We start from the raw sequence: 16,498 nt of genomic DNA on the forward strand, positions 1-16,498 counted from the left end.
TGTCTCTTTAACGCTTCCCTAAAATGGCCCAAGACTTTGTCACTGTACATGTTGCCAATATGGCTTGCAACAACCTTGTTAGGGTGATGTTTCTCCATAAAGCTTTCCAACTTACCCCACATAGTAAAAATCTCTTTAATTTCTGAAGAAGGCACCTTCTTCCATCTCTCTTGCTCCTCCTCTGCAGCAAGATTCTGAGCTGCGATGTGTTACTCTTCCTGCTGAAGCTCTTGCAGCTCCTCAGTGGTGAGCTCTTCGTTGTGGTCTTCCACCAATTCTTCCACATCCTCCAAACTCACATCCAACCCCATGGAACTCCCCAGTGCCACAATTGATTTTACAACAGACATAGGCTCATCAGGGTCAGTCCCAAACCCTTCAAAATCCCTCTTGTCAACACAATCTGGCCACAATTTTCTCCAGGCAGAGTTCAAAGTCCTGGTAGTCACTTCCTCCCAAGCCATACCTATAAGGGTTATGCAATGGAGGATGCTGAAGTGTTCTCTCCAAAATTCCCTTAGGGTCAAGTGAGTGTCTGTGGTCACAGTCAAGCACCAGTGAAACATTGCTTTTGTGTAGAGTTTTTTAAAGTTTGCAATGACCTGCTGGTCCATGGGCTGGAGGAAAGGAGTGGTATTCGGGGGCAAGAACTTTACTGTGATGAACCCAAACTCCTCAAAAATTAGGTCATCCGAGTTTGGAGGATGAGCAGGTGCATTGTCCATTACTAGCAGGCACTTGAGATCCAATTTCTTTTCCAGGAGATACTCCTTCACACTAGGGCCAAACACTTCATTGAACCACTCGACGAAAATTTCCCTCGTGACCCATGCCTTACTATTAGATTTCCAAAACACACAATTTATATATATCACATAAATGTTAAACCTAAGACCCAATCTAACTTTGTTATTTTTTAAATACACTACCTAACAGAATACTCCATTCGACTGAATGTACAGCAATGCATGCAACCATATGACCTGTCTTTGTAATACTCATTTGTGCTTTATTGTTATCTGTTTACAATAATGTTTTATCACTGATTACATCATTGCTTAGTTAATCTTAAGTTAATTTTAAGCCAGCCCGTAATGCTATGCATACAAGTGGCTTTGGCATGCTGCTCTTACCTGTATTTTTTTGTACCTCTGTATGTATGCTCAAATTACTAAATAAATAAATAAATAAATAAATAACATTGTTTTTCCTGAACACTGGGGTTTTCTGAATGGTACACTAGTAATGGCTTCACTTTGAAATCCCCACTAGCATTAGCACAGAACATTAGCGTCAGCCTGTCTTTCATAGGCTTGTGTCCTGGCATTGCCTTTTCCTCTTGTGTAATGAAGGTCCTCTTTGGCATTTTTTTCCAAAAGAAGCCTGTTTCGTCACAATTGAACACTTGTTCAGGTTTCAGTCCTTCAGCCTCTATGTACTCCTGGAATTCATGCACATATTTTTCAGCCGCCTTGTGGTCCGAACTGGCAGCCTCACCATGCCTTACCACACTGTGTATGCCAGTACAGTTCTTAAATCTCTCAAACCAGCCTTTGCTGGCCTTAAATTCACTCACATCACCACTATTTGCAGGCAATTTCTTTACCAAATCTTCATGCAACTGCCTAGCCTTTTCACAAATAATCAAAGTCATAAGAGTATCTCCTGCTAATTGTTTCTCATTTATCCACACCAATAATAACTTCTCAACCTCTTCCAGTACTGGTGATCTCATTTTTGTCAGCATAGTTACTCCCTTTGCAACAACAGCATCCTTGATTTTCTTTTTCTTGGCCACTATGGAACATAAGGTTGTGTAGGGTTTCTTATACATCCTGGACAGTTCGGCCACACTTGTACCACTTTCATATTGTTCAATGATGGTTTTCTTAAATTCAGTCGTATTTCTCACCTTCTTTACCACAGGCTTGGCACTAGGAGCTTTCTTTGGAGCCATGGTAGCTTATTTAGTACTTGCAAGCACTAAAATAAATGGAATATTATGAAATATTTCACTGGAGCACGTGAGGGGACCTTCGCTCACTGGTAAGCAATGCCAGACTGGCTGCTGCCACGGCTCACGCCGTGGGTACGTGTCCCGGACGAACTACGACTCGTGAGTCAACCTATGAAAAGCGAGTCCATGTTTATACGAAAATACCCCTATGATTGGCGAATTTTACGATTGCCGAGAACTACGAAAAGCGAGAGACCACTGTATTGTCAGATAAAAGTAACTGTGTCAACTCCCATTTTGTACAGTGGACCCTCGACCAACGATGGCATCGATTAACGATAAATCCGACCAGCAATACATTTTAACGCAAAAATTTTGCCTCGACTAGTGCTAAAAAATTTGACCAACACTATTCGTTTCGTCTGAGACCCGTCCACTTCTGGCCAGTGTTTACAAGCCAGCCAGCCACCACGGTCACTTCCAAGCACACAGTCGGAACATTTCATATTATCACAGCCTTTTTAGTGATTGCACCTGCAAAATAAGTCACCATGGGCCCCAAGAAAGCTTCTAGTGCCAACCCTACAGCAAAAAGGGTGAGAATTACTGTGGATATGAAGAAAGAGATCATTGCTAAGTATGAAAGTGGAGTGCATGTCTCCGAGCTGGCCAGGTTGTACACAAAACCCCAATCAACCATCGCTACTATTGTGGCCAAGAAAACGGCAATCAAGGAAGCTGTTCTTGCCAAAGGTGCAACTATGTTTTCGAAACTGAGATCGCAAGTGATAGAAGATGTTGAGAGACTTTTATTGGTGTGGATAAATGAAAAACAGATGTAAGGAGATAGCATCTCTCAAGCGATCATATGTGAAAAGGCTAGGAAGTTGCATGAGGATTTAGTCAGAAAAATGCTAGCAACTAGTGGTGATGTGAGTGAATTTAAGGCCAGCAAAGGTTGGTTTGAGAGATTTAAGAATCATAGTGGCATACATAGTGTGATAAGGCATGGTGAGGCTGCCAGTTTGGACCAAAAAGCAGCTGAAAAATATGTGCAGGAATTCAAGGAGTACATAGACAGTGAAGAATTGAAACCTGAACAAGTGTTTAATTGTGACACTGACAATGTTGTGAAACACTTTAGGAATGTCATAAAGGAACGGGAGGTACAGGCCTCTATGGACAGATATGTTGTGCGACAGAGGTCCAGTGACTCTCAAGCTGGTCCTAGTGGCATTAAAAGAAGAAGGGAAGTAACCCCGAAAAAGGACTTGCCACCTCAAGTCCTAATGGAAGGGGATTCCCCTTCTAAACTCTAACACCATCAACACTCTCCCCTCCTCCCATCCCATCAATCATCACCAGATCTTCAATAAAGGTAAGTGTCATGTAACTGTGCATGTCTTCTTCAGTTTGTGTGTATTAAAATTAATATTTCATGTGGTAAATTTTTTTTTTTTCAATACTTTTGGGTGTCTTGCACGGATTAATTTGATTTCCATCATTTCTTATGGGGAAAATTAACTCGACTAACGATAATTTCGATTAACGATGAGCTCTCAGGAACGGATTAATATCGCTGGTCGAGGGTCCACTGTATTTGATTCCCCTTAATTAATCCAACCCCTCTCCCTAACATCCTAGGCTTTACTTCTTTTACATCTCCATCTATAAATATGTGAAACAACCATGGTCACATTACACATCCCTGTCTAAGGCTTACTTATTATTATTATTATTATTATTATTATTATTATTATTATTATTATTATTATTATTATTATTATTATTATTATTATTGAGAACAGTGGCACAGCCTTGGGGGGTGGGGGTATAAGGGAATTAAATAGCTATTTAAACTCTTCTTTAGACTGGAAGTGAAGCAGGGCAGCTTGGAGGTTGAACACAAATAGTATTGACTAGTGCAGTTTATTTACTGAGTACACACTAATGGATACACAAGCAGATGCAGATAGAGGGTAGCCAGGAGCCAGTCATGGGGTAGAGGGCTTGACGGAAGGTCAGGTGGGCACCGAGTGAGGGAGAGGACAGGCCATGAGGATAGACCTAGGGGGCCTGCCATCTACTGGTCACTTGCAAAACTAGGCCTTAGGCCAGTAACTCACTCTAATGGGAGGTTTGTGTAACATGTGGGTAGATCTATTGTCTACAGGGCCCCCAGATCCAAATACTTTAATTTTATTTTTCAATGAATGGCTAGTTGTCACTGTATAATATTACCCAGTGATCATGAAAGCTCAGTAGTTTAAGTAATTTCACATACATACTGAAAATCATGTGTTTTTGAAGATGATTTCTCTGATTTTTTCAGCATCTTATAATTTTTAAACCTCTGCCAAATTGAAGTTTGGATTGTGCTGCTGAAGGGGAGGACTATTTAATAATATTCATTTGTAACTTCAGAGGATGTTCATACTGGATAGGATCATTGTGTGGGAACAAGAATATGGGATTATTCATCTTATAGAAGAAATCATATGGCATCTGTGCATGCATAGGATATTTTGCAGATTAGGCATAATAAATAATAATAAAAATGGCCGATGCATGCATCTTGTAATTTTTTTACAACAGGATTTATTGCTTACCTATAATAGCTGGTGATTAAAGGTTTTTGTAAACAGTATGTCGATGGGGTTCTTAATAGAAGAGAAAGCAGCAGTTGTGTGGCGAGGGCCCATGGTAATGTCAGCAGTGCAGAGACTGCTGCTGCGCACAGCTTGGGGTAAACTCAAGTACCTGGTGCTGGACATGCCCCCAGGAACTGGCGATACTCAACTCTCTCTTTCTCAGTTAGTGGCAGTCACAGGTAAGTGTTTGTTGTACTACACTTTCATCCTTTTTCGTTAACTCACCAATTGTCACCCACCAAGGTAGAGAGACCCAAAAAATGGAAACACATTTGCTATCATTCACTCTCTATCTGTCATGCCAGAAGTGCATAGACTTCACAGTTCAAATCATCCTCCCAACCATAAGAATGAAGAACTCATAAGGGACACTTGAAAAACATAAAAGGATTACCAAACAGAATGGAAGGAGCATGTAATATTGTCTTCTGACCTTTCGTTCAAAGAACACAGTAAGGTAAGTATCAAGATGGCTAGGAAAATTACTTGATGGATAATGAGAACTTTCAAAACAAGGGAAATAATGCCAATCTGGAGTTTATCTGGAGAGAGTTCCGGGGGTCAACGCCCCCGCGGCCCGGTCTGTGACCAGGCCTCCTTAGGTCAGTGTCCCAGGATGCGACCCACACCAGTCGACTAACACCCAGGGGAACATAGACAACAGGTGGAAAGAAACGCGTCCAATGTTTCTACTCTGGCTGGGAATCGAACCCAGGCCCTCACCGTGTGAAGCGAGAGCGTTAACCACCAGGCCACCAGAGCCCAATGGTGACACTATTCAAATTTCTTTTGCTTTCTCACTTAGACTATTGTTTAATGTTGACAGCTCCATTCAGGTTCAGGAGAGGTATTAGGGCTGGAACAGATTTAAAGCTCATTTTCAGCTTACATAGAGCCAACGAAGCATTTAAACTACTATAAACACCTCAAAATTTTAAATATATACTCTCTAGAGTGGAGGTGCAATGAATGATAATATATACATGGAAAATGCTTGAGGGCCTAGTCCTAAATCAGCACACTGGGGAGAGTGTGTAGCATAAACTCAGTGAAGGGCTGGGGTGCAGTAGGTTCAATAAGAAAACACTGTTTCAACATCCGTGGTCCTACATTTTCTAACATCTTGTTAGAAGATAAAAAAAAAATTGCTGGAACAACTTTACAAGTCTTCAGGAGGAAGCTCAACAATTTCAGTCACCAAGTGCCTGATCAACCAGGCTGTGATGAATATGTGGGTCAATGGGCCTTGAGGAGCAACAGCTTGGTTGACCAGTCAAACACCAGACAAGCTTGGCCTAGGGATGGGCTGTGGGAATAAGAAAATTCTTGAAACCCATCAAAGGAACTTGTTAAGCTCATTCTTAGAGAGAGAGAGAGAGAGAGAGAGAGAGAGAGAGAATGAGAGAGGAGAGAGAGAGAGGAGAGAGAGAGAGAGAGAGAGAGAGAGAGAGAGAGAATGAGAGAGAATGAGAGAGAATGAGAGAGAATGAGAGAGAATGAGAGAGAATGAGAGAGAATGAGAGAGAATGAGAGAGAATGAGAATGAGAGAGAGAGAGAATGAGAGAGAATGAGAGAATGAGAGAGAATGAGAGAATGAGAGAGAATGAGAGAATGAGAGAACGAGAGAGAATGAGAGAGAGAGAATGAGAGAGAGAGAGAGAGAGAGAGAGAGAGAGAGAGAGAGAGAGAGAGAGAGAGAGAGAGAGAGAGAGAGAGAGAGAGAGAGAGAGAGAGAGAGAGAGAGAGAGAGAGAGAGAGAGAGAGAGAGAGAATGAGAATGAGAGAGAGAGAGAGAGAGAGAATGAGAGAGAATGAGAGTGAATGAGAGTGAGTGAGAGTGAATGAATGAGAGTGAGTGAATGAGAGTGAGTGAATGAGAGTGAGTGAATGAGAGTGAGTGAATGAGAGTGAGTGAATGAGAGTGAGTGAATGAGTGAGTGAAAGTGAGTGAGAGTGAGTGAGTGAGAGTGTGTGTACTCACCTAGTTGTACTCACCTAGTTGAGGTTGCAGGGGCCGAGTCCAAGCTCCTGGCTCCGCCTCTTCACTGGTCGCTACTAGGTCACTCTCCCTGAACCGTGAGCTTTATTATACCTCTGCTTAAAGCTATGTATGGATTCTGCCTCCACTACATCGCTTCCCAAACTATTCCACTTCCTGACTACTCTGTGGCTGAAGAAATACTTCCTAACATCCCTGTGATTCATCTGTGTCTTCAACTTCCAACTGTGTCCCCTTGTTGCTGTGTCCCATCTCTGGAACATCTTGTCTTTGTCCACCTTGTCAATTCCTCTCAGTATTTTGTATGTCGTTATCATGTCCCCCCTATCTCTCCTGTCCTCCAGTGTCGTCAGGGTGATTTCCCTTAACGTCTCCTCGTAGGACATACCTCTTAGCTCTGGGACTAGTCTTGTTGCAAACCTTTGCACTTTCTCTAGTTTCTTTACGTGCTTGGCTAGGTGTGGTTTCCAAACTGGTGCCTCATACTCCAATATGGGCCTAACGTAGACGGTGTACAGGGTCCTGAATGATTCCTTATTAAGATGTCGGAATGCTGCTCTGAGGTTTGCTAGGCGCCCATATGCTGCAGCAGTTATTTGGTTGATGTGCGCTTCAGGAGATGTGCCTGGTGTTATACTCACCCCAAGATCTTTTTCCTTGAGCGAGGTTTGTAGTCTCTGGCCCCCTAGACTGTATTCCGTCTGCGGTCTTCTTTGCCCTTCCCCAATCTTCATGACTTTGCACTTGGTGGGGTTGAACTCCAGGAGCCAATTGCTAGACCAGGTCTGCAGCCTGTCCAGATACCTTTGTAGTCCTGCCTGGTTTTTTGATCTATCTTACTTACTTTTTTCACTTTCAAATCCATATAAAAGTCTGATAACATGTTTACACTATAGGACTAGGGCTAGGCCTAAAAAATGCATATACAATACACAAATTACTTTAAAATATTTTTGTCCTTAGCTTATAGTGAGTGATGAATATATTTATTGTAGGAAGTCTGAATAAATGGAGAATAGGTATAACTGAAAATCTCTGCATTAGTGAAATGCCACAAACTGGGGCCTGCCTGTATATGTTGTCTGTATCATTTTCAGACAATAGAAACACTTAATATAGCTTCTCATACATGTGAGAGAGATAATCTTTAAACCCCAAATATGAACTAATGGTCTGTGGGCTAGAGGAATGAATGTGGTGGGCTACATCTGGCCATATATTTGACACCTGTGCATTAGAAGGTCTGATAGGTGACCACAGGATTTCTTCTTACTTAACTCTTATAACTGATGCAGCTGTACAACTTCTTCACTGTTGTATTTGAAGTACCATCCTATTATTGTCAACAAATATGTCTTTATTTTTAGCCACAGGTATCTGGTTACATGAATGCAGTGGAACCTTGGCTTACGAATTTAATCCATACTGTGACTTTGTTCGTATCCCGATTTGTTCGTATGCCGAGTCAGTTTTTCTCATTTAAATTAACTGAACTGCAATTAATCCGTTCCAGCAGAATTCCTGCTCTCAGGAGGCAGGACAAAATACTTGAATATGTTGCTATTATCAACTCTACTGCTTATTTATCTATGATAATTCATCTAATATGACATAATAAACAATATAAATAACATAGAAACCTAATATACACCCTAGAATGAATAAAATATGTCTTTACATATGTGGCTAGTGATGACGGTGGCTGAGGAGAGTGGTTAAAAATTACTGCTTAGAAATTACTGTGATGCCCTTTGCTGGCACTATAGCCTTTATAGACGCCTTCTGCTTTAGTATTATACATACTGTAGATCTGCTATGTTGGTACTCACTTGCCAAATCCTTAACCCTTTGAGGGTTTCGGCCGTACTAGTACGGCTTACGACTCAGGGTTTTTGACATACTAGTACGCCTAAATTCTAGCGCCCTCAAATCTAGTGGGAGAAAGCTGGTAGGCCTACATATGAAAGCATGGGTCTATGTGGTCAGTGTGCACAGTATAAAAAAAATCCTGCAGCACACAGTGCATAATGAGAAAAAAAAAACTTTGACAATTTTTTTGGAATAAAACAGCGATTTTGCACTGTATTTTCGTATGATATTTATTGTTGTATTCTAGTTTTTCTGGTCTCATTTTATAGAATGGAGGACATGTTACAGAAATTGGGATGATTTTAACTGGTTTTACAATGAAAAGTACAGGAAGGCCCCACTTATACGGCGGGTTAGGTTCCAGGCTAGCGCCGTAAAGCGGAAATCGCCGTAAAGTGGAACACCCTTTTTTTCCACTTATAAATGCATACAAACACTGTAGTTTTCGTATGTGCACTCATTACTTACCTTAAAATATTTATAGTCTTATTGTGAGACAAGTAGTATTTATTGTTCTATGTATTGTAATCTATTTCACCAGGTCTCATTTAAGCATATAGATATGGAGGACATGTTACGAATAAATGAGAGAGAGAAAGAAGAAAATTGGGATGATTTTGACTTTTTATGTTATGTATCGTGTTTATTATATAATTTTTTACTGGATTAATGAAAATGTGTATATTGAAAAGTACCTTGAAATTGAGCTGTGGGGTGTATTTATCAAAGTAGCAGTAATATACGTTCGATTATTTTACCTAAAGCTCATTTATGTTTAAAGTAAACGTGTTTATTATATAATTTTGAAAAAAAATCATGCCATTTAAAGCGTCACCCAATACACGTCAATCTGGTGAGTCTGAAAATGTGTATATTCGTTTCACTTGATGTATGTAAGTGTACAGGTATACCAGTATTATTTATGGACCATGGAGAGACTTTTTACACTAATGCAGTAGTCTGCATAACAGTAAATCTTCTATGAAATTGAGCTTTGTGAGAATAAACAAAAAAGCGTTCAAACTGGTGGAAAGCACTAATGCAAGCATAAATATAAGAGTGGACAAAAGAATATAAGAGGGACTAGTGAACAGAGGAAATGTCATTTTAGTGCCAGGAGTGCCTTTCTTGTTTATTCTGGACCCTATTTGGAAATTGGCATCTTTTGAAATTTGTGTGAAATTGGCAAAATTGCTAAATTCTGACCACTGTACTGGATAGTTGAAATTGATAAATGGGTGGTTTCTTGCACTCATTCGATAGAAAAAATGGAGTTCTAGCGAAATATTCATGTTTTTTGTCGACTAGTACAGTGGAATTGGCCGAAAATGGGGCTCAAAGTGGGCAAAATTGCCGATGCGTAAACAACGCCGAGACCGCTAACTTCGCAAGAGCATAATTCCGTAAGTTTTCCATCAAATTTCAAACTTTTGGTGTTATTATGATCGGGAAAAGATTCTCTATCTTTTCATAGGAGAAAATAATTTTTTTTTTTTAAATTTGGCTGACCCTGAGAACGAGTTTTGGAGAGGGCCTGTCGACCCTTGCACCCAATTTGTGTTTAACTATGATTTCCTGCTTTAATTCCATGGAAATCACCCTCTTTTTCTTCTCAGCACTTTGCACTTGTTTTTTTAGGACCCATGGTTAGAAAAAAGAAATTTGGCAAAATAACTGCACGAAACGTGAGGGAAAACACAAGAATTCCTTCCACCGCGAGGTAAGCTCCATCAGCATATGTACACTGGTGAGCATTGTTTTGGTACTCACTCTGCCATCTTGTGGTGGCATTCTGAAACTCACTTATTATAGTACATGTATGTATTATTATTATAATTATTATTATAGTATTACGTATTATTAGTATTTTACGTATTATTATATTATTATATACGTATTATTATATTATTGTTATTATTATATTATTTTCTTTCTTTCAACACACCAGCCGTATCCCACCGAGGCGGGGTGGCCCAAAAGGAAAAACGAAAGTTTCTCCTTTTACATTTAGTAATATATACAGGAGAAGAGGTTACTAGCCCCTTGCTCCCGGCATTTTAGTCGCCTCTTACAACACGCATGGCTTACGGAGGAAGAATTCTGTTCCACTTCCCCATGGAGATAAGAGGAAATAAACAAGAATAAGAACTAGAAAGAAAATAGAAGAAAACCCAGAGGGGTGTGCATATATGTGCTTGTACATGTATGTGTAGTGTGACCTAAGTGTAAGTAGAAGTAGCAAGACGTACCTGAAATCTTGCATGTTCATGAGACAGAAAAAAGGACACCAGCAATCCTACCATCATGTAAAACAATTACAGGCTTTCGTTTTACACTCACTTGGCAGGACGGTAGTACCTCCCTGGGCGGTTGCTGTCTACCAACCTACTACCTATAATTATATTATTATTATTATTATTATTATTATTATTATTATTATTCTTTCTTTCAACACACTGGCCGTATCCCACCGAGGAGGGGTGGCCCAAAAGGAAAAACGAAAGTTTCTCCTTTTACATTTAGGAATATACAGTGGACCCTCGCATAGCGATATTAATCCGTGCAAGAGAGCTCATTGTTATGCGAAATTATCGTTATGCGAATGAATTTTCCCCATAAGAAATAATGGAAATCAAATTAATCCGTGCAAGACACCCCAAAGTATGAAAAAAAAATTTTTTTACAACATGAAATATTAATTTTAATACACACAAACTGAAAAAGGCATGCACAATTACATGACACTTACTTTTATTGAAAATCTGGTGATGATTGATGGGATGGGAGGAGGAGAGAGTGTTAGTGTTTAGAAGGGGAATCCCCTTCCATTAAGACTTGAGGTGTCAAGTCCTTTTCTGGGGTTACTTCCCTTCTTCTTTTAATGCCACTAGGACCAGCTTCAGAGTCACTGGAGTTCTGTCGCACAACATATCTGTCCATAGTGGCCTGTACCTCTCGTTCCTTTATGACTTCCCTAAAGTGTTTCACAACATTGTCAGTGTAATAGTCACCAGCACGGCTTGCAATAGCTGTGTGAGGGTGATTTTCATCCATGAAGGTTTGCACTTCAAGCCACTTTGCACAGATTTCCTTAATCTTTGTAGTAGGCAATTTCTTCAATTTCTCTCTCCCCTCCTTCGAACCAGTTTCCTCAGGTCTGGCCTCTTGCTGTTGAAGTTGATCTATCAGCTCATCAGTGGTTAGTTCTTCATTGTCCTCCTCCACCAACTCTTCCACATCATCCCCACTAACCTCCAACCCCAAGGACTTTCCCAATGCCATAATGGATTCCTCATCTGGCATAGGATTCTCAGGGTTAGCCTGGTCTACACATTCTGGCCACAGTTTCTTCCAAGCAGAGTTCAAGGTCCTCTTAGTCACTCCCTCCCAAGCCTTACCTATAAGGTTTACACAATTGAGGATATTAAAGTGATCTCTCCAAAACTTTCTTAGAGTCAGTTGAGTTTCTGAGGTCACTACAAAGCACCTTTCAAACAGAGCTTTTGTGTACAGTTTTTTGAAGTTTGCAATAACCTGCTGGTCCATGGGCTGCAGGAGAGGAGTGGTATTAGGAGGCAAAAACTTCACCTTAATGAATTTCATGTCCCCATAAAGTCGCTCTGCCATGTCTGTAGGATGACCAGGGGCATTGTATAACACCAGGAGGCACTTAAGTTCTAATTTCTTTTCAGTTAGGTAATCTTTCACATTGGGGGCAAATGCATGGTGTAACCAGTCATAGAAAAAGTCCCTACTGACCCATGCCTTACTGTTTGCCCTCCACAGCACACACAAATTTTCCTTGAGGACATTCTTTTGCCTGAACGGTCTGGGAGTTTCAGAGTGATACACTAATAAAGGCTTCACTTTGCAATCACCAGTAGCATTGGAACACATCAACAGAGTAAGCCTGTCTTTCATAGGCTTATGTCCTGGGAGTGCCTTTTCCTCCTGAGTAATGTAGGTCCTGCTTGGTATTTTCTTCCAAAACAGGCCTGTTTCATCACAATTAAACACTTGTTCAGGTTTCAGTCCTTCAGTTTCTATGTACTCCTTGAATTCCTGCACATATTTTTCAGCTGCTTTGTGGTCCGAACTGGCAGCTTCACCATGCCTTATCACACTATGTATGCCACTACGCCTCTTAAATCTCTCAAACCAACCTTTGCTGGCCTTAAATTCACTCACATCATCACTAGTTGCAGGCATTTTTTTAATTAAATCCTGATGCAACTTCCTAGCCTTTTCACTTATGATCACTTGAGAGATGCTATCTCCTGCTATCTGTTTCTCATTTATCCACACCAGTAAGAGTCTCTCAACATCTTCCATCACTTGCGATCTCTGTTTCGAAAACACAGTTAAACCTTTTTCAAGAACAGCTTCCTTGATTGCCTTTTTGTTGCCCACAATAGTAGCAATGGTTGATTGGGGTTTACTATACAACCTGGCCAGCTCGGAGACATGCACTCCACTTTCATACTTATCAATGATCTCTTTCTTCATCTCTATAGTAATTCTCACCCTTATTGCTGTAGGGTTGGCACTAGAAGCTTTCTTGGGGCCCATGGTCACTTATTTTGCAGATAAAATCACCAGAAACACTGTAATAATACGAAATGTTCCGATTGTATGCTTGGATGTTACCGCGGAGGCTGGCTGGTAAACAATGCCACCGGCGGAACATGTGAGGCTGGCTAAGGGCGCACATTAGACGCGTCTCGGACGAACAGCGTTGAGCGGGTTTTTTAGCGGTATGCGAGGCAAAATCTTGGCGATAAAATGTAGCGGTATGCAGATTTAACGTTATGTGATGCCAACGGTATGCGGGGGTCCACTGTATACAGGAGAAAAGGTTACTAGCCCCTTGCTTCCGGCATTTTAGTCACCTCTTACAACACGCATGGCTTACGGAGGAAGAATTCTGTTCCACTTCTCCATGGAGAATTATTATTATTATTATTATTATTAATTTAGGGAACTGGAGCACAGCTCTAATTCCCTAGATCAAGAGCCCCTCACCAAGGAACCTCCCTTGAGGGGGAAGTTCATATCCTGAAATTTTGTTCGTATCCAGATGTAAAAAATCGACCGAGTGACTGTTCGTATCCTGAAAAATTCGCATGGTGAGGCATTCGTAAGCCGAGGTTCCACTGTACTTGTTAAACTTAGCTGTAATTGTTATGCTAGCAATTAAATTGCAAACTTAACTGTAATTGTTATACAGTACTAGCAATTAAATTGCAAACTTAAATGTAATTGTTATGGTAGCAGTTTAATTGCAGTTTCTTTTAGAAAGACAAATATTTAATGATTTTTATCATTAGAGTATTTGTCTTTTTTAGCTACTAAAATTCCTGCTTAACTTTGCAGGGGTTATCATTGTGTCTACACCCCAAGATATAGCTCTCCTGGATGCAAGAAGGGGAGCAGAAATGTTTTGCAAAGTTCAGATACCTGTCTTGGGACTTGTTGAAAACATGAGTGTATTTCTTTGCCCAAAATGTGGACACCAGGAGCACATATTTGGCAAAGATGGAGTGCAGGAAATGGCAAAGGAGCTTGGTAAGTTATGCTAGCTGTACTACCCACTACTGACAGTACAGCACCTGAGGAAAAGGGAGGCAATCAGATTTGATCTAAGGTAAGGGAAGTTCCAATTCCTTCTATTGAAAGTTCTTCACCAGCATCAAAAGTCAATAAATATGGCATTATTATATAGTGTATATCTCCATGAGGAAGTGGAGAAAAATTCTTTCTGTGTTAGCCATTCGTTTTGTAAGAGGCAACAAAAATGACAGAAGGGGTTAGTAGCCCCTTCTGTATAAATTATTAAATGTAAAAAGAAGAAAAACTTGTTTTTTCTTTTCCAGGCCATTCTGCCTCAGTGGGAGATGGCTGGTGTGTTAAAAAAAAATGTGTAATGTACATGTACAGTAACTAACAATCTCTTCATGGTTACTTATTTTCAGGGTGTCAGAGCCCTGTGGCTAGATTGTACAATTAAATATAAATGGAATTACAGTATCTAGCTTTGGAAATGAAGTACAAGTCTGCCATCACAAATCCAGCATCATTGGGACCTGTAGTGTGCCAGATTACTGAGTTTGCCGGATTACAGAGTGGTTAGGTTAGAATACACTTAATAAAATTAGGCAACTTGACTTACACAAGAAAGTTCATTGAACATCAGCAAAAATCAAACATTTCCGCTACTCTGAGCTCAATTTCAAGGTACTTTCTGTCATGAAACCAGTCAAAATCATATCTATTTCTGTAATATATTTTCCATTGTATCAAATGCGACTAAAAATATGAGAATACAACCATAAAAACCACATGAAAATATACTGATTTTTTTTTTCATTTTTGGTGTATGTTAAGAAGCATCTTTCCATCATGCAGTGCCTAAATTTCAGTAAGGTAGCCCAGCAAACAACTGAGAAAAAAATATTTACCAAAAATCATATATGGCAAGCCCAAGCCAGGTACTGGAAATAAGTCACTTTGTCTAATTTTTTGGGGTTATCCTAGGTTCTCTATACATACGCTGCTATGTATGATAATCTATGTAACTATATTTGTGTATACCTGAATAAACTAACTAACTTCTATTCTGTCGACCGAGTACAAGAAACCGCCCATTCACCTATTTCAACTGCCCAATAAAGTGGTCCGAAATTGGCAATTTGGCCAATTTCACACAAATTTCAACAGATGCCAATTTCAAAATAGGGTTCAGAATAAACAGTGCAGACATTCCTGACACTAAAATAACATTTTCTCTGTGTATTAGTCATGGCTCCAGGCCCCTCTTATATTACTCTTGCTTACCATTTGGAATTTTTATTCACACAAAAAATAGATTTACTGTTATGCATGCTACTGCATTATTGTAATAATTGTATAAGTGATGTCAACCCATTCGTGACTGTGTATTGGAATTTGGATTGGCAGGCAGACACATATTAAGACAGTGAGATAGTGACGTCATTTATTTACTCTTGAACATCGGCAAAAATCGAACATTTCTGCTAATTTGAGCTCAATTTCAAGGTACTTTTCATCGTGAAAGCAATCAAAATCATATCTATTTCTGTAATATATCTTCCATTTTATCAAATGAGACTTAAAAAACGAGAATACAACCATAAAAACCATACGAAAATACAGTGAACCCCCGGTTAACGATATTTTTTCATTCCAGAAGTATGTTCAGGTGCCAGTACTGACCGAATTTGTTCCCATAAGGAATATTGTGAAGTAGATTAGTCCATTTCAGACCCCCAAACATACACGTACAAACACACTTACATAAATACACTTACATAATTGGTCGCATTGGGAGGTGATCGTTAAGCGGGGGTCCACTGTATACTGCTAAGGGGCGGCTAATGGCTGAGAAGTGAACTTTGTTATTTATCGTCTGATTTCTTTCATTTTTGGTATACACTAAGAAGCATCTTTCCATCGTACATTGCCCAAGTTTCAATAAGATAGCCCAACAAACAGCTGAGAGAAAAAAAAAATAATATATATATATAAGCTTACTGAGTATACCAGGAAAAGTGTACGGTAGGGTTATAATTGAAAGAATTAGAGGTAAGACAGAATGTAGGATTGCGGATGAGCAAGGAGGTTTTAGAGTGGGTAGGGGATGTGCAGATCAGGTGTTTACATTGAAGCATATATGTGAACAGTATTTAGATAAAGATAGGGAAGTTTTTATTGCATTTATGGATTTAGAAAAGGCATATGATAGAGTGGATAGAGGAGCAATGTGGCAGATGTTGCAAGTATATGGAATAGGTGGTAAGTTATTAAATGCTGTAAAGAGTTTTTATGAGGATAGTGAGGTTCAGGTTAGGGTGTGTAGAAGAGAGGGAGACTACTTCCCAATAAAATTAGGTCTTAGACAGGGATGTGTAATGTCACCATGGTTGTTTAATATATTTATAGATGGGGTTGTAAAAGAAGTAAATGCTAGGGTGTTCGGGAAAGGGGTGGGATTAAATTATGGG

General features: G+C 39.9%; 1 protein-coding gene across 4 annotated transcripts in view; it reads left to right on the forward strand.

Annotated features, from left to right (window-relative positions):
- The window catches only part of Nubpl (NUBP iron-sulfur cluster assembly factor, mitochondrial), an 80,484-nt gene that overhangs the window by 20,028 nt on the left and 43,958 nt on the right, over positions 1-16,498 (forward strand). For 2 of the 4 annotated variants that reach the window (XM_070082355.1, XM_070082356.1), the window contains 2 exons: positions 4,603-4,787; positions 13,851-14,042. In XM_070082355.1, the coding sequence (XP_069938456.1) occupies positions 4,603-4,787; positions 13,851-14,042 (377 nt within the window). Of the gene's footprint in view, positions 1-4,602; positions 4,788-13,850; positions 14,122-16,498 lie in introns of all 4 variants that reach the window. The other 2 variants (XR_011391674.1, XM_070082357.1) reach the window with 2 other exon arrangements.

This window comes from Cherax quadricarinatus, chromosome 7 (assembly GCF_038502225.1).
Source record: "Cherax quadricarinatus isolate ZL_2023a chromosome 7, ASM3850222v1, whole genome shotgun sequence".
In the NCBI taxonomy this organism is placed as follows: Eukaryota; Metazoa; Arthropoda; class Malacostraca; order Decapoda; family Parastacidae; genus Cherax; species Cherax quadricarinatus.